The following is a 16,655-nucleotide window of genomic DNA, read 5'->3' as shown; positions in this document are numbered from 1 at the left end:
ACTCAGATAAAACTGAAGTTATTGTACTTGGCCCCACAAATCTTAGAAGCATGGTGTCTAACCAGATCTTTACTCTGGATGGCATTTCCCTGACCTCTAGTAATACTGTGAGAAATCTTGGAGTCATTTTTGATCAGGATATGTCATTCAAAGCGCATATTAAACAAATATGTAGGACTGCCTTTTTGCATTTACGCAATATCTCTAAAATCAAAAAGGTCTTGTCTCAGAGTGATGCTGAAAAACTAATTCATGCATTTATTTCCTCTAGGCTGGACTATTGTAATTCATTATTATCAGGTTGTCCTAAAAGTTCCCTAAAAAGCCTTCAGTTAATTCAAAATGCTGCAGCTAGAGTACTAACGGGGACTAGCAGGAGAGAGCATATCTCACCCGTGTTGGCCTCTCTTCATTGGCTTCCTGTTAATTCTAGAATAGAATTTAAAATTCTTCTTCTTACTTATAAGGTTTTGAATAATCAGGTCCCATCTTATCTTAGGGACCTCGTAGTACCATATTACCCCATTAGAGCGCTTCGCTCTCAGACTGCAGGCTTACTTGTAGTTCCTAGGGTTTGTAAGAGTAGAATGGGAGGCAGAGCCTTCAGCTTTCAGGCTCCTCTCCTGTGGAACCAGCTCCCAATTCAGATCAGGGAGACAGATACCCTCTCTACTTTTAAGATTAGGCTTAAAACTTTCCTTTTCGCTAAGGCTTATAGTTAGGGCTGGATCAGGTGACCCTGGACTATCCCTTGGTTATGCTGCTTTAGACGTAGACTGTGGGGGGGTTCCCATGATGCACTGTTTCTTTCTCTTTTTGCTCTGTATGCATCACTCCGCATTTAATCATTAGTGATCGATCTCTGCCCCCCTCCACAGCATGTCTTTTTCCTGGTTCTTTCCCTCAGCCCCAACCAGTCTCAGCAGAAGACTGCCCCTCCCTGAGCCTGGTTCTGCTGGAGGTTTCTTCCTGTTAAAAGGGAGTTTTTCCTTCCCACTGTAGCCAAGTGCTTGCTCACAGGGGGTCGTTTTGACCGTTGGGGTTTTTCATAATTATTGTATGGCCTTGCCTTACAATATAAAGCGCCTTGGGGAACTGTTTGTTGTGATTTGGCGCTATATAAAAAAAAAGTTGATTGATTGATTGATACAGAGGAACAAGTATAATCTCCTAGAATGGCCATCTCAGTCACCAGACCGGAATATTATGGAAAATCTGTGGTGTGACTTTAAGCGGGCTGTCCATGCTCGGAAATCAACAAACCTGAGATGTTTTGTTAAGAAGAATGGTCCAAAATACCTTCAACCAGAATCTCATTGGAAGCTATAGGTAGCGTTTAGAGGCTGTTATTTCTGCAAAAGGAGGATCTACTAAATATTGATGTATTTTTTTCTGTTGAGGTGCCCAAATTTATACACCTGCCTAATTTTGTTTAAATAATTATTGCACACTTTCTGTAAATCCTATAAACTTCATTTCACTTCTCAAATATCACTGTGTTTGTCTGCTATATGATATATTTAACTGAAATTGCTGATCCAGATAACCAATGATTTATAAAGGAAAATCATGGAAGTCATCAGAGGTGCCCAAACCTTTACATACAACTGTATGTCATCACAAGAACGGCACTTGCTGATTCAAGCCCAAATGAATTGTAAACATGGCGGAGGTTGAGCTGTTTTTGGACGATTTTTTTTTCTAGTGTGGAGTTTTTTTTTTTTTAAGTCCAGTCTAAACGTGTGTCTGAAGAAGCTGTGGAGGACACAGCCTTATGGTTATCAGCCTTCTTTAGATGACTGTGAGAGAAATGAAACCTTGGAGAAAACCTTCAGTCTGACAACAGCGACAAGATTAGCAGAGTTCACAATACAGAATGATGATTATAAAATAAGTAAATACTGCCCGGCGATTTTGGTATGAGGGTGATACTTTTTTGCCAGCTCTTTGAATACAGTTAATTTACTGTATGTTAGTAGCATATGGAGCCCTGGAAGTATTATCGCAAAATGTGAGAATGTGCGCACATTTTACTCCATTGTGCACTCATTTTAATTACACTGTGCGTTCATTTTACTATACTGTGTGCACGTTTTATTATACTGTGGGTTCATTTCATTATACTGTGCACATGTTTTATTATATTGTGCGCTCATTTGATTATAACCATTCATACAAGGAGTAAATATGTAGTCTTACCTGTCCGTTTCAGTAAAATCATTGTCTGAAAATGATTTAATTCATTGTCCTGGCTGAAGAAAAGTCCATGATGGTTCGAGTCTCTGTTGTACTGATCCACGGCCAGCACAGTCAACTACAGGTGTTACCCGTTCATTGCATCTGATGGATCGAGTCTCTCCTGTTTGCGCTGCAAGTTAAAAGACTGTGGAGAAGCCACAGACACCGTGCATGCGCGCTCATCAATAAAAGTGCTTCACGTGCCAATCAAAAGGATTCTGAAAATCAACCGTTCTGACACGTATAAAAAACGTGCATCAGTGACCCGAACAACTTGGTGGAAACGGGGCTGTCAGTAACCTGTAAAAATCCATAAATTAATGGGACTATTACGATAATGGTTATGGTGCTGATGACACTTCCTGCTTCTTCTCCAATGTCGGAAGTCACTAGGAAGTTCCTGGTTTTTAGTGGCGCGCAGTTCAAAATCCGAATAGTTCTCTCTTCAGTAACTGCACACCAGGAAAGGATGAATTTCAAACTTGTTTAATTTTAGTCTTAAATACTTAAAAAACATGACATATTTTGTCACCTACACTTTAAGCTACGCTGTTATGAGAAGAAAGTTTTTGTAAATGTGAGAATTTGCTACTTTTCTTTACAACCACAAATCCAAAAAAACAAAACAAAAAAAAAACTCATATGGGGGTTGTATTTTGAACGCTCCAACAAACTGTTACATGCAGATTACTCAAAAGCAAATTATTAGTTACAGTAATAAACATTTTTTTAAACTGACTGCAGTCTTTATATAATGCCATCATTGTTACAGTGTAATAACATGCAATAATCAGTACCTTTGAGGGAGAATCCATTCGCTGAAAGGACCGACAGCTCTGCAATGGCTTTAGTTCTGGAGTAGTGGTCAATGTGCTAAAATACAAAAAAATAAATAAATATGAAAAGGTTTACTCTATAATCGGCTGTAAGCATGGCTGAAGTCTCAGGAATTTTCTTTTCTTGTTTACAAAAGCAGAGAAATTAAAGCACATTAAGTATTTTCGGCAATCCAACTGATTTTCCTTAAACCTTAAGACTGAGGTCAGGTGATTTATTTATTGATTGTGTGTGTGTGTGTGTGTGTGTGTGTGTGTGTGTGTGTGTGTGTGTGTGTGTGTGTGTGTGTGTGTGTGTGTGTGTGTGTGTGTGTGTGTGTGTGTGTGTGTGTGTGTGTGTATTTACCTTGTCAAGGGGAACATGTGGCACAGAATTCTCGTCACCATCCTGGATGGGTTTTCCAGCAAACACCACATTGATGGTGCTGGTATACACTAGCCTGGGGATACCCCTCTCCTTACACACTGAATAAATAAATAAATAAATAAATTAAAAAGGCACACGACACATAACAATAAACTTCACAATAATTTTTTTTAGACAAGACTTCCAAACATCACATATCCATCCTGAACATACTGTAAGACAATGTCAAATTTTCACAAGACTAATTTAAAAAATGTCTGCTTCTTTGTTAGTAGATGAAGGTCAACAAAGGAACTCCACTTAAAGGGTTTGTCTTTGCACAAAGTGAAATGACATTTGGATCTAAGTTCAGAACTTAGAGTTTCTTTCCTTTGTGGTGTGCACTAAAATTGACATGGGGTCCAATTTGCTGAAGGTCAATTGCTGAGGTCTAGCTCATGTCTGTGTGTCTGAATGTTAGTGTACTTCTCCCAGATCCATTGACCAATATATGGATGAAGGCTTACCCTGGAAATTCCCAAGGTCAAGGAATATGATTTTCTATTTGACTGGACGTTAACTTGCGACACATCTATAAGTGTTTTAGAGAACTGCCCTGTCAACCTCAGGCAAAGGTCACTCACTGACTTAGTGCTTAGCTCAGATAAGATAATTATAGTGGGTGATTTTAACATCCACACAGATGCTAAGAATGACAGCCTCAACACTGCATTTAATCTATTATTAGACTCAACTGGCTTTGCTCAAAATGTAAATGAGTCCACCCACCACTTTAATCATATCTTAGATCTTGTTCTGACTTATTGTATGGAAATTGAAGACTTAACAGTATTCCCTGAAAACTCCCTTCTGTCTGATCATTTCTTAATAACATTTACATTTACTCTGATGGACTACCCAGCAGTGGGGAATAAGTTTCATTACACTAGAAGTCTTTCAGAAAGCGCTGTAACTAGGTTTAAGGATATGATTCCTTCTTTATGTTCTCTAATGCCATATACCAACGCAGTGCAGAGTAGCTACCTAAACTCTGTAAGTGAGATAGAGTATCTCGTCAATAGTTTTACATCCTCATTGAAGACAACTTTGGATGCTGTAGCTCCTCTGAAAAAGAGAGCTTTAAATCAGAAGTGCCTGACTCCGTGGTATAACTCACAAACTCGCAGCTTAAAGCAGATAACCCGTAAGTTGGAGAGGAAATGGCGTCTCACTAATTTAGAAGATCTTCACTTAGCCTGGAAAAAGAGTCTGTTGCTCTATAAAAAAAGCCCTCCGTAAAGCGAGGACATCTTACTACTCATTACTAATTGAAGAAAATAAGAACAACCCCAGGTTTCTTTTCAGCACTGTAGCCAGGCTGACAAAGAGTCAGGGCTCTATTGAGCCGAGTATTCCTTTAACTTTAACTAGTAATGACTTCATGACTTTCTTTGCTAATAAAATTTTAACTATTAGAGAAAAAATTACTCATAACCATCCCAAAGACGTATCGTTATCTTTGGCTGCTTTCAGTGATGCCGGTATTTGGTTAGACTCTTTCTCTCCGATTGTTCTGTCTGAGTTATTTTCATTAGTTACTTCCTCCAAACCATCAACATGTCTATTAGACCCCATTCCTACCAGGCTGCTCAAGGAAGCCCTACCATTATTTAATGCTTCGATCTTAAATATGATCAATTTATCTTTATTAGTTGGCTATGTACCACAGGCTTTTAAGGTGGTAGTAATTAAACCATTACTTAAAAAGCCATCACTTGACCCAGCTATCTTAGATAATTATAGGCCAATCTCCAACCTTCCTTTTCTCTCAAAAATTCTTGAAAGGGTAGTTGTAAAACAGCTAACTGATCATCTGCAGAGGAATGGTCTATTTGAAGAGTTTCAGTCAGGTTTTAGAATTCATCATAGTACAGAAACAGCATTAGTGAAGGTTACAAATGATCTTCTTATGGCCTCAGACAGTGGACTCATCTCTGTGCTTGTTCTGTTAGACCTCAGTGCTGCTTTTGATATTGTTGACCATAAAATTTTATTACAGAGCATGCCATAGGTATTAAAGGCACTGCGCTGCGGTGGTTTGAATCATATTTACCTAATAGATTACAATTTGTTCATGTAAATGGGGAATATTCTTCACAGACTAAGGTTAATTATGGAGTTCCACAAGGTTCTGTGCTAGGACCAATTTTATTCACTTTATACATACTTCCCTTAGGCAGTATTATTAGACGGCATTGCTTAAATTTTCATTGTTACGCAGATGATACCCAGCTTTATCTATCCATGAAGCCAGAGGACACACACCAATTAGCTAAACTGCAGGATTGTCTTACAGACATAAAGACATGGATGACCTCTAATTTCCTGCTTTTAAACTCAGATAAAACTGAAGTTATTTTACTTGGCCCCACAAATCTTAGAAACACGGTGTCTAACCAGATCCTTACTCTGGATGGCATTACCCTGACCTCTAGTAATACTGTGAGAAATCTTGGAGTCATTTTTGATCAGGATATGTCCTTCAATGCGCATATTAAACAAATATGTAGGACTGCTTTTTTGCATTTACGCAATATCTCTAAAATTAGAAAGGTCTTGTCTCAGAGTGATGCTGAAAAACTAATTCATGCATTTATTTCCTCTAGGCTGGACTATTGTAATTCATTATTATCAGGTTGTCCTAAAAGTTCCCTGAAAAGCCTTCAGTTAATTCAAAATGCTGCAGCTAGAGTACTAACGGGGACTAGAAGGAGAGAGCATATCTCACCCATATTGGCCTCTCTTCATTGGCTTCCTGTTAATTTTAGAATAGAATTTAAAATTTTTCTTCTTACTTATAAGGTTTTGAATAATCAGGTCCCATCTTATCTTAGGGACCTCATAGTACCATATCACCCCAATAGAGCGCTTCGCTCTCAGACTGCAGGCTTACTGGTAGTTCCTAGGGTTTGTAAGAGTAGAATGGGAGGCAGAGCCTTCAGCTTTCAGGCTCCTCTCCTGTGGAACCAGCTCCCAATTCAGATCAGGGAGACAGACACCCTCTCTACTTTTAAGATTAGGCTTAAAACTTTCCTTTTTGCTAAAGCTTATAGTTAGGGCTGGATCAGGTGACCCTGAACCATCCCTTAGTTATGCTGCTATAGACTTAGACTGCAGGGGGGTTCCCACGATGCACTGAGTGTTCCTTTCTCTTTTTGCTCTGTATGCACCACTCTGCATTTAATCATTAGTGACTGATCTCTGCTCCCCTCCACAGCATGTCTTTTTCCTGGTTCTCTCCCTCAGCCCCAACCAGTCCCAGCAGAAGACTGCCCCTCCCTGAGCCTGGTTCTGCTGGAGGTTTCTTCCTGTTAAAAGGGAGTTTTTCCTTCCCACTGTCGCCAAGTGCTTGCTCACAGGGGGTCGTTTTGACCGTTGGGGTTTTTACGTAATTATTGTATGGCCTTGCCTTACAATATAAAGCGCCTTGGGGCAACTGTTTGCTGTGATTTGGCGCTATATAAATAAAACTGATTGATTGATTGAAAGCCAAGCTCTCTGTATTCAAGGTAAAGGCCAAAGGGGTTAAATGTCAGATTTCCACAAAATCAAAATGTGTTTTGGCATGTCTCCCAACAAATCACTATCAAGAGGAGCCATCTACCAATCCCAGGATTTCTTCTTCTCCCATGGAATACTATATGTTACCATGAAAAAAGCTCAGAAGAGGAACAGCATCAAGATTCTGATCCTAAATGGAGGGTTTCCAGAGAAACAGTAAATTAAACATTAAACAAAGTGGCCATATCCTTACTGATTCTCAAGTTTCACTTTCTTTATCCTGGATTCTGTTACCCTATGCACCAGTCATAGTCCTTTATGTCGTCATGTGCACCAGAACTGTTGCTTAGCTCCTAAATACTTAATCCCTGTTCCTCTGTGTGAAGCCACGTGCCCCAAAGTTAAGTATTGTTGGGGTTCATCATCTTGTTCAAAGACATTTCAGCACTCAGCAACAATCAGGGATTAAACATGAAGCCTTTGGTTGGTTAATGGACAAACCACTTTTTCAACTCAACAATAGTCACCCAAACTCAGGTCTCACCTGCTGTCAAAAGGGTTCAATATAGAAATGATATACAAAGCTGCTAAAATCACGTGGCCATTCATCCAAGTTCTACCACTTATCCGTGAGCTGCCAAAGGGACCTACTATCCGTGAACCACATTAAACATTAAGGAATGCAGAGTTCCAAACCCGTTTCAGTTTTGAACTAAAATTCTGGCCCCTTGGAAAAAAACAACTGGAGTCACGCAGTCGTCAAACAAATCTATTCTCACCTTTTATAACGTTATTGGTCCCACCAACATTGATTGACTCCACCTGCTCTTTTCTCAGCTGTGAGATGGAGAAAAAACATTTCAGACATCAAATGAATGAGCAACAATATATCACATTTTACATTTTCAAAGACATTCCTTCATACGATTTTAGTGGAAGTATGCACTCTGTGAGCGCTGCAGTTTATTTATAGCCTAAAACCACTGATTTGCTGATTCCAGTAGTATGCTTACATTCTGTTTCTAGCTCCAGTAGTTCCCCTACTTACAAGCATTCCAACCAACCAACAAGCCTTTTATATGGATTTGTTTATTGTTCTTTATCAGAAAAAAGTTTGATACATGTTCCATACATGTTGCTAGATTCTGTCATTTAAGTTTCACAACCATATAGAAGGGCCTATATTGTCATTGTATATAGATAATACATACAATGAAATTTGTCGTCTGCATTTAACATTTCTGGGACACAATGGAAACAAGTGAATTTTGCTTTATTGTGTTACCCTGTATTTACATGTATTGTATATGTTTACATAAATAAATTCAAACAATCGATCAATCAACCCAGAATCCTAAAACTAGGAGCAGTGGACAGCCACAGTCCCCCCAGGGACCAACTCCAGATGTAGGATTGTTGCCTTTGTCAGGGGTAGAGAGTTGACGTGCCGAGATGGAACGCCAATCCGACAGCAGTTCATGTGCAATCTGAGGACCAGCTGACTGCAATTTACATATTCTGATGGCAGCAAAACAGGATCTGGAACGATTTGAGCGCATACGAGGAAACCTTGAGATGGATCTGGCACGGTAAACCCTGCCAGTATGACCTGCACGTGCCACGTATAATAATATACACCCACCCCCCAGAGTGCAAAGGAACTGCTGAAATGTATATGGCATGCTTCATCATGATAATCAGTGGTAGGCACAGATAACCAAAAAAATTAACTTGGATAACAGATAATCAGATAATTGAAAAGTTATCTTTGATAAAGATAAACCGATAAACCACCCAAAAATGTATCGGAAGTTACAGATAACCGATAACTTCCAGTGTTGTCTCTCGTACATCTGCAACTACTAACAAGCTGAATTTGAGTTTTAACACCACGATCGCTTTTGGAAGCGACAAAAGACTCAAACATTGAGTCAGCATTTCTATGTTTGAACATGCTGCCCCCTGCTGGAAGCTACACGGCTAAAGCACTCCGGTCAGGCGGAGGTCTTGAAAAATAAAGGCATCCTGACTTATGGTTTTGTGTGAATACTGATAGAATAACTCCATTAATGTCAATTCTGTCATTTGTACAAAGTTAAAATATAACATATATCTTTTAATGTTGAATAATGCACTAATTCTGAGGTTTTGTAACACACACAGACAGATCGCAAAGGATTCTGGGTAAAATGTGCCTCTGCTAAACACTGATTGGTTCAATCATTGATTATGTAAACCAACACGTTAATGTGACGTGTGTCGTGTGTTGGTGTTTACAGATAATTGAGATAAATGTGCTTTTGTAAGATATTCCATTTTTTATTTGTAAAAACAGGCATTTTTATGGAGCCCTGGAAGTGTCATCGCAAAATCTTTTACATGTGGAGAGAATGTGCGCACATTTTATGATGTTGTAAAACGTGCACTCAATATTGTTGACACATAAATGTTGGTTTTACACTGTGCAAGAGAATGTTTTGGAGTTTCAGGTTAATCGCGCATCCTGCATCGTGTAGTGTACATGGAGTAACAAGCTGCATTTAACATCTGATGACCACCTCCTGATCGCCGATCGTATGGTTGAATGAAAATCAAACCTGTTTGATATTATTCTGGTCGGCCGTCGTGAGGGTATCCTGCTGCTGCAGAGCTACAAGTGTCCAACCGCTCGCACTGTGCCTGTGCAAACACCACAGAGCTGTCTTGTAATGTTTTTTGTTGTTGTTGTTGTTGTTGTTCTTTCTTAATTTGTAAAAAAAAAAAAAAAAAGAAATTTGTTTTTAAAAATACTGCCATGAACACCACTGGCCAGTAGATGGCAGTAGAGGCCTTGAAATCTTTCCAAAACAAAATCCCAGATATTCCGTCTGCTACATTTAAGATGCGTGGAATTTAACAAACGCACATACAATAATGTCTATAAACCCAGAGAATATATTCACGAGAATTTTAGGCACTAGAGTTTAATGCTGCTGTCCATGGAGCCTGAACAGAGTGTCTGAAATGCATTTGTCCTGTCGTGATCACCCTGTCCTACCCATAATGCACTGCTGGGCTCAGCATGTGCTCACAAAACCTTAAAAATTAGCAGATTATTTTAAAACATTTATCTGATATTTTCACTTTATAAAACTTCAGACATGACAGTAATTTTAAATAACTTGTCCAAAATTAGTTTTGTTAAAATTTGAACCATAAGTTAAAAATGTATGCCTCTGGATGACTTGGGTGATATTGCCAGCATATCAGTATGGTGTTAAAATTTTTTTTTTTTTTGTGACTAGTTCTCCTTTGTCTGCAGAGGTAGAGTGGTTTTTCCTGGAAGTATCTCTCTACTGTTTGCAGAGGGTAGAACTATATACATCTGTTAGGAAACTTTTAACAGGTAGGTCTCAACTGATTTTAAATTTTAAAAATGTTTGCTGCTGTTCAGCTGGGTTTACTGCGTTATCGGTCTTAAAGTTATCGGAGGACAATTCATTGGAAGACAATTAGTCCGATAATGGTTTTTAAAGTTATCTAAAAAGATCATCCCATAACGAAAACATTATCTTCGATAATTATCTGTTATCGGATTATCGGAAGTGTGCCCACCAATGATGATAATTATGAATTATTATCACATATAGTGAATGTGAACAGCGGCTATCAAACTATAAGCATCGTGCACTGTTGTGCAAACAGTATGGCACTCTATGGTAAATTTGCAAGGAGTACACAGTTTCAAAAACTGAGTGACTGCGCAAGAAGGAGAAGAGTGAGGACCCAGAAGAAGTTATAGGCTTATGTGGCTGTGATTGGAGAAATTGTGCACAGTGAGTAACAGATATCATCAGCTCGTGTAAACATTTTCGTCAAGCAGCACAGATTTTGAGTACTGTGTAGAAATCCATGCCATGGTTTTATTTATTGAATTATGACAGAAAAGTCACCTGTTCTGGACCAGACATGCCGTAAGATGCTGTGTGGAATATACAGTCCACGCCTTCACACACTTTGTACAGGGAAGCAAAGTCTCGGATGTCACTCTGTAAGAAAGACAAAAAAAAAAATCCAGCATTTACTGCAGAGTGCATCCTGGTGCATTATGTTCACATACCCAGAGAAATACGTTGCATTACTTCCAAGAAGATAAAACAAACATTTTTTTTTTTTTTTTTTTTTTTTTTTTACAAAAAGCCCCAAAATAAGAAATTTTAAGCCCATTTTCTGAATGAATTCAGATCAGCACATTTGGTTTGTCTTCTCAACACAGCGTCAACAGTTACACTCGAGTCACATGTGGTGTTGTGTGTCAATGATCACGGTATGAAAGGATGGTGATAATTAAGGTAAGTATGAGGACCACATGTGAAACCTGAATCATGGCCCCGCCTTCTCTTACTCAATCAGCAGATGGTGTCATCAGGGCGGATCACTCATCAGTGGCTTTTTCCAACAAGCACACAGCCCAAATACAGACACTCAGCATTTACTGTGCACACCTCCTGGCTGGTGGCTCCATGCTCACTATCCTTCTCCTGATATAGCCTCCATCCCGACTCTGCACATGCCCAAACTTTGTGTCCAATTTGTTCCACCTATCATGTCCCTCTGACAATATTCATTCTTAATCTTGTCCATCCTCATCATTTCCAAGGAATAGCGCAGCATTTTCAGCTCTGCCACCTCCAGCTCTGCCACCTCCAGCTCTGCCTTTTTGTTTCTTTTTGTTAGTGCCACTGACTCAAATAGCTGGAAACCTTCTCTGTCACTTTTGCAGTTAATGTCACAAATCACTCCTGCCAGTCTTCCCTACCTGCTCCCCCTGCCTGCATGCTCTTCTTCACCTCTCTGACTCCATTATTTTGAAGAGTAGACCACAAGCATCTAAACTCATCTCCATTCAGCACCTCTACTCCCTGCAGTCTTCGCACACATTTACCCTGTCTTGCATTATTGGCATTCATTCCCCTTCTCTCCTGAGCATACCTCCATCTCTCCAGGCTCATCGCAGCCTGGTCTCTTTTTAAAACATTGATTTATTATTTTTTCATCAAAAAACAAAACAACCGCACTTTACTTACAAAGCACAAACATAAAGAAAGTGCAATCAAAATACATAAATGTGCCACAACCTGAACCTTAAATACCGAACACCAATATACCAACTTTAGGATTTCCAAAATAATAATTAAAATAAATAAATAATAAATAAATAATTAAAAAACACACTCCCATGACAATAATTTCAATTAGGTTTAATATTTTTCAAGGCTCTAAGCTAGATTAAAAAAAAAAAACATGTTTGCCACACTTTCAGAAACCCATCAGCCCTCCCTCTAAGACTAAACTTGATTTTTAAATTCAAGTTTAAGAAAAAAAAATTAGATCTTTCAACCACAAAGAAATAGATCCGTGACGTGGAGTTTTCCAGGTTAATAATATACTGTGACATGCTAGCAATGAGGTAAAGGCAATTCCATCCATCTGCAAATTAACAAGGGACACAGCGGGGATTCCAGAAACTCCAAACACAGCGATCAGTGGATAAGGCTCTAGCCTGACGCCAAGAACGTGGGAAATAATATCAAAATAGAGAATCCAATATGACTGAAGTTTGGGGCAAAGAAAAAAAAGTGACTTAAATCACAGGGAGAGGAGTTACATCTACTAAATGACTAGTTGGAATTGTGGCGTAAAAGTAAATCATCTCCATACAGAGCAACCCAATATTCTGTACTCCCACGAGTCACGCCCTGGAACAAGGAAGAGGTTCTGAGATTTATTGATAGTGACTCTATTGCTAAAGCAAAATATAAATGGGAGAGGGGGCAACCTTGACGTGCACCACGTGACAGAGTAAAATAGTCTGATTTTACATTATTAGTACAGACAGAAGTTAGCAGGGAAGTATACCAGAGATGAATCCAATAACTAAATCTATCTACCAAAACCAAACTTCTTCAAAACTGTGAAAAGGTACTCTATCAAATGCTTTTTTGGCATCCAATGAAATTACCACTTCAAGGACATTGACATTACTATGGTGTTTGGAGTACAATATACTGAAAAGGGTGTGTTGTATATTTAAAAAAAAGGAATGCCTTCCTTTGATAAAAAACAGTGTTCATTTGATAAAAGAGAAGGGAGGATTCCATCTATATGGGATGGTAACATTCATTCATTCATTCATTCATCTTCTACCGCTTAGTCCAATTAAGGGTCGCGGGGGGCTGGATCCTATCCCAGCAGTCATAGAGCGTGAGGCGGGGTACACCCAGGACAGGACGCCAGTCTGTCGCAGGGCCACAAATAGACAAACAAACACAGACACACCCACAAACACACACACACACACACACACACACACACACACACACACATACACACACACACACACACACACACACACACACACACACACACACACACACACACACACACACACACACACCTATGGACAATTTTAAAGAGTCCAATCCACCTAACCCGCATGTCTTTGGATGTGGGAGGAAACCCATGCAATCACGTGGAGAACATGCAAACTCCACACAGAAAGGCCACGGGAATTGAACCCACGACCTTCTCGCTGTGAGGCAACAGTGCTAACCACTAAGCCACTGGGATGGTAACAGTTCGGCCAAAATTTTCACATCTACATTAAAGGTGTACGTAAACGAATATTTGACAAAGAAAAATGCGGAGCTTGCAGGACAAGCCAGAGTCCTTTTTTAAAATACTACTCACCACTGCGATTATTTTACTGAGGAACAACTTAAGAACTGTTCCATGATAAACGGTTCATTCTCCATTATACATTTTAATAGTAGAAGTCTTCATACGAATTTGTCCAAAATTCAGGATTGTTTAAAAAAATGTCAATAAACCCTTTTCTGTCATTGCGGTTACCGAGACATGGTTGAGGGATGAGCACATGGACATGGTCTGGCTCAAGGGTTATGATCTTTCTGTTATAAATAGGATGAATAAATGGGGAGGTGGCGTGGCACTTTAGGTCAGTTCAAGTTAGTGTGAAATTGTTAATAATATGTCCTTTTCTTTTGACAATGTCATGGAATGTGTCACAGTGGAAATTAAATGTGAAAAATCAAAAAACATTATAAGCTGTGTTTATAGAGCTCCTGGATCAAACACAAATATTTTTGTGGAAAAACTGACAGATATGTGCAACACTTTAAAAAATAATAAGCTTTTGTTTATCTGTGGATTCTTCAATATAGATTTCCTCAATCCTCATTCAATCACTTATAGATGAATTTATTAATTCTGTATTTTGTATGGGATTGTATCCAGTAATTACTCACCCAACTAGGATAACTAGGAATACATTAACACTTATTGGCAATCATTACTGTGGGAAACATAATGGGTGGACTTCTCATCAGTGACCATCTGCCTGTTTTGTTGCTTTCAATTCATGAGTTGATAAAATTGACCATATTAACATTACAAACTTCACAAGGAAAATAAAGGAAACTATGGAAAAGATTAGAATGGATTTAATACAGCAAAATTGGAGTGACATTTATATTGAGGATGTAGATCAATCTTATAAATCATTCATTTCTATTATTTCCAATTTATATGATAGACATTGCCCTTGTGTGTTAAAAGATGGAAATAAGCTAAGCAAAGATAAACCTTGGATCACAAAGGTACTTCAGAATGCATGTAAAAAGAAAATTTTAAGGACAAGCAGTTTTTAAAATTTATAACAATTGAAGCCAAGATAATATATAAGACATATAAAAACAAGCTAACATACATGCGACCTTGTAAAAGGCAGTATTAGTGATTTACTGGAAAAAAAATAAAACAAATATAAACAGTACTTTGAGGTTTTTAAATGAAATCATAAATAAGAAAAAGTTGTTAAAGATATCCTGCCTACTTTTATACAAATACTGACACAATTGTTAAAGAAAACAAAGCTATAGCAGATCATTTTAATGGTTATTTTGTTAACGTGAGTAAAAACTTAGCAAATTCAATTATATCTTCTAAAATGTGCTCCTTGGATCACAGCAAAACAATAGAAACAGTTCTGGATTCAGTGTTCATTAAAGGAACAGATGAAAAGGAAATTATTGACATAGTTCATAAACTTAAGGGGGGAAAAACTGATAGTGACCGTTTTGATATGTTTTTGGTAAAAATATTATTGATTGCACTGTTAAGCCTTTAACATATATCTGTAATTTGTCATTAATGACTGGGAAATTTCCTTTCAAAATGAAAATAGCTCAAGTGATACCGTTGTTCAAATCTGGTGACAAGCATGTTTTATAGCCTAATCTCCCTCTTACCACAATTTTCCAAAATTTTGGAAAAGGTATTTGTAATGAGGTTAAAAGATTTTTTAACTAAACATCATATCCTTAGTGAGCAGCAATACGGTTTTAGAAAGAATTGCACTACTTCCTTGGTTGTTATTGATTTCATCAAACAAATTTCCAACGCTATTGAAAATAAGCAATATACTGTACGGGTTTTTTATTTACAGAAAGCATTTGATACTATAGATCATACCTTGCTACTGGACAAATTACAGAAGTATGGTATCAGGGGACTGGCACATGACTGGATAGCGAGCTACCTAGACAACAGTATCAGTGTGTCCACATTGGTGGACAAATTCTGAGTTCTTGAAGATTATTTGTAGGGTGCCCCAGGGTTCAGTCCTTGGGCCACTGTTGTTTCTTTTGGATATTAATGATATATGTTTGGTTTCCAAGTATGTAAGTTGTATTTTATTTGTGGATGATACGACTGTGTTTTGTAGTGGGGCTCATTTGGGACAGCTTCTGGACAAGATGGAGAATGAATTACATAAATTTAAACAATGGTTCGATTTAAATAAATTATCGCTCCATTTTGGTAAAACTAAGTGTATCATATTTGGGAATAAGTCCAGGAACTTAAGCAAAAATCTATTATTACATGATATTGAAATTGTAACATATACAAAATTTCTTGGTGTTTATATTTACGAAAGATTAAGCTGGAAAACACATTCACTATGTTAAATCTAAAATGTCAAAAGCTATTGCAATTCTGCATAAAGCCCAGGACTTCCTCTCCCAACATGCATTAACCACTTTATATTATGCATTACTTGTTCCATATATGACATACTGTGTCGAGGTTTGGGAAAATACAAATAGAACTAATACTAAACCAGTTTTTCTGTTGCAAAAGAAAGCTATAAGAATTATTTGCTTGTCTGAGAAATTGAAGATCCGTACTACTGTTAAAAGTATTGTGTTTCCGTCAGGGGTGTTAATATTTGAAATAATTGTCCTGATTAAAATACTTGGTACATTGGTCGGTTTTAAAAGGCTTTACAAAAACAATATATTTACCCATTATAGTTTGAAGGATTAGGTTTACCTTTTTTTGCAATTGTTCACTATTACTTGTTTGGGTGTGTTTTGAAATTTCAGTGATTCATTAAGTTAAATTGTTCATGCACTCTCTTTTCTCTTTTTTGTATAGTTGTCATGGGTGTGTGTGTGTGTGTGTGTGTATATATATATATATATATATATATATATATATATTCTTTATTTTTAATGGTATAAGGGGAGGGCACTTATAAGCCTTGCTTCTGCCTTCACCCTTTTGCCCACACGGGTTCTCTGTACATTGTTCCTTTTATGTTTTGTTATTGT

The 16,655-nt window shown here is 38.0% G+C and overlaps 1 protein-coding gene across 2 annotated transcripts in view; it reads right to left on the bottom strand.

Annotated features, from left to right (window-relative positions):
* The window catches only part of sdr42e2 (short chain dehydrogenase/reductase family 42E, member 2), a 109,123-nt gene that overhangs the window by 64,398 nt on the left and 28,070 nt on the right, over nt 1-16,655 (bottom strand). For both annotated transcript variants that reach the window (XM_034189659.1, XM_034189660.1), the window contains exons 3-6: nt 10,914-11,009; nt 7,761-7,818; nt 3,421-3,539; nt 3,036-3,111 (exon numbers count right to left, since the gene is read on the bottom strand). In XM_034189659.1, coding sequence (XP_034045550.1) covers nt 3,036-3,111; nt 3,421-3,539; nt 7,761-7,818; nt 10,914-11,009 — 349 coding nt within the window. The remainder of the gene's footprint in view (nt 1-3,035; nt 3,112-3,420; nt 3,540-7,760; nt 7,819-10,913; nt 11,010-16,655) is intronic.

This window comes from Thalassophryne amazonica, chromosome 16, assembly GCF_902500255.1.
Source record: "Thalassophryne amazonica chromosome 16, fThaAma1.1, whole genome shotgun sequence".
NCBI classification, from domain to species: Eukaryota; Metazoa; Chordata; class Actinopteri; order Batrachoidiformes; family Batrachoididae; genus Thalassophryne; species Thalassophryne amazonica.
This window is presented reverse-complemented; position numbering and strand designations above follow the sequence as displayed.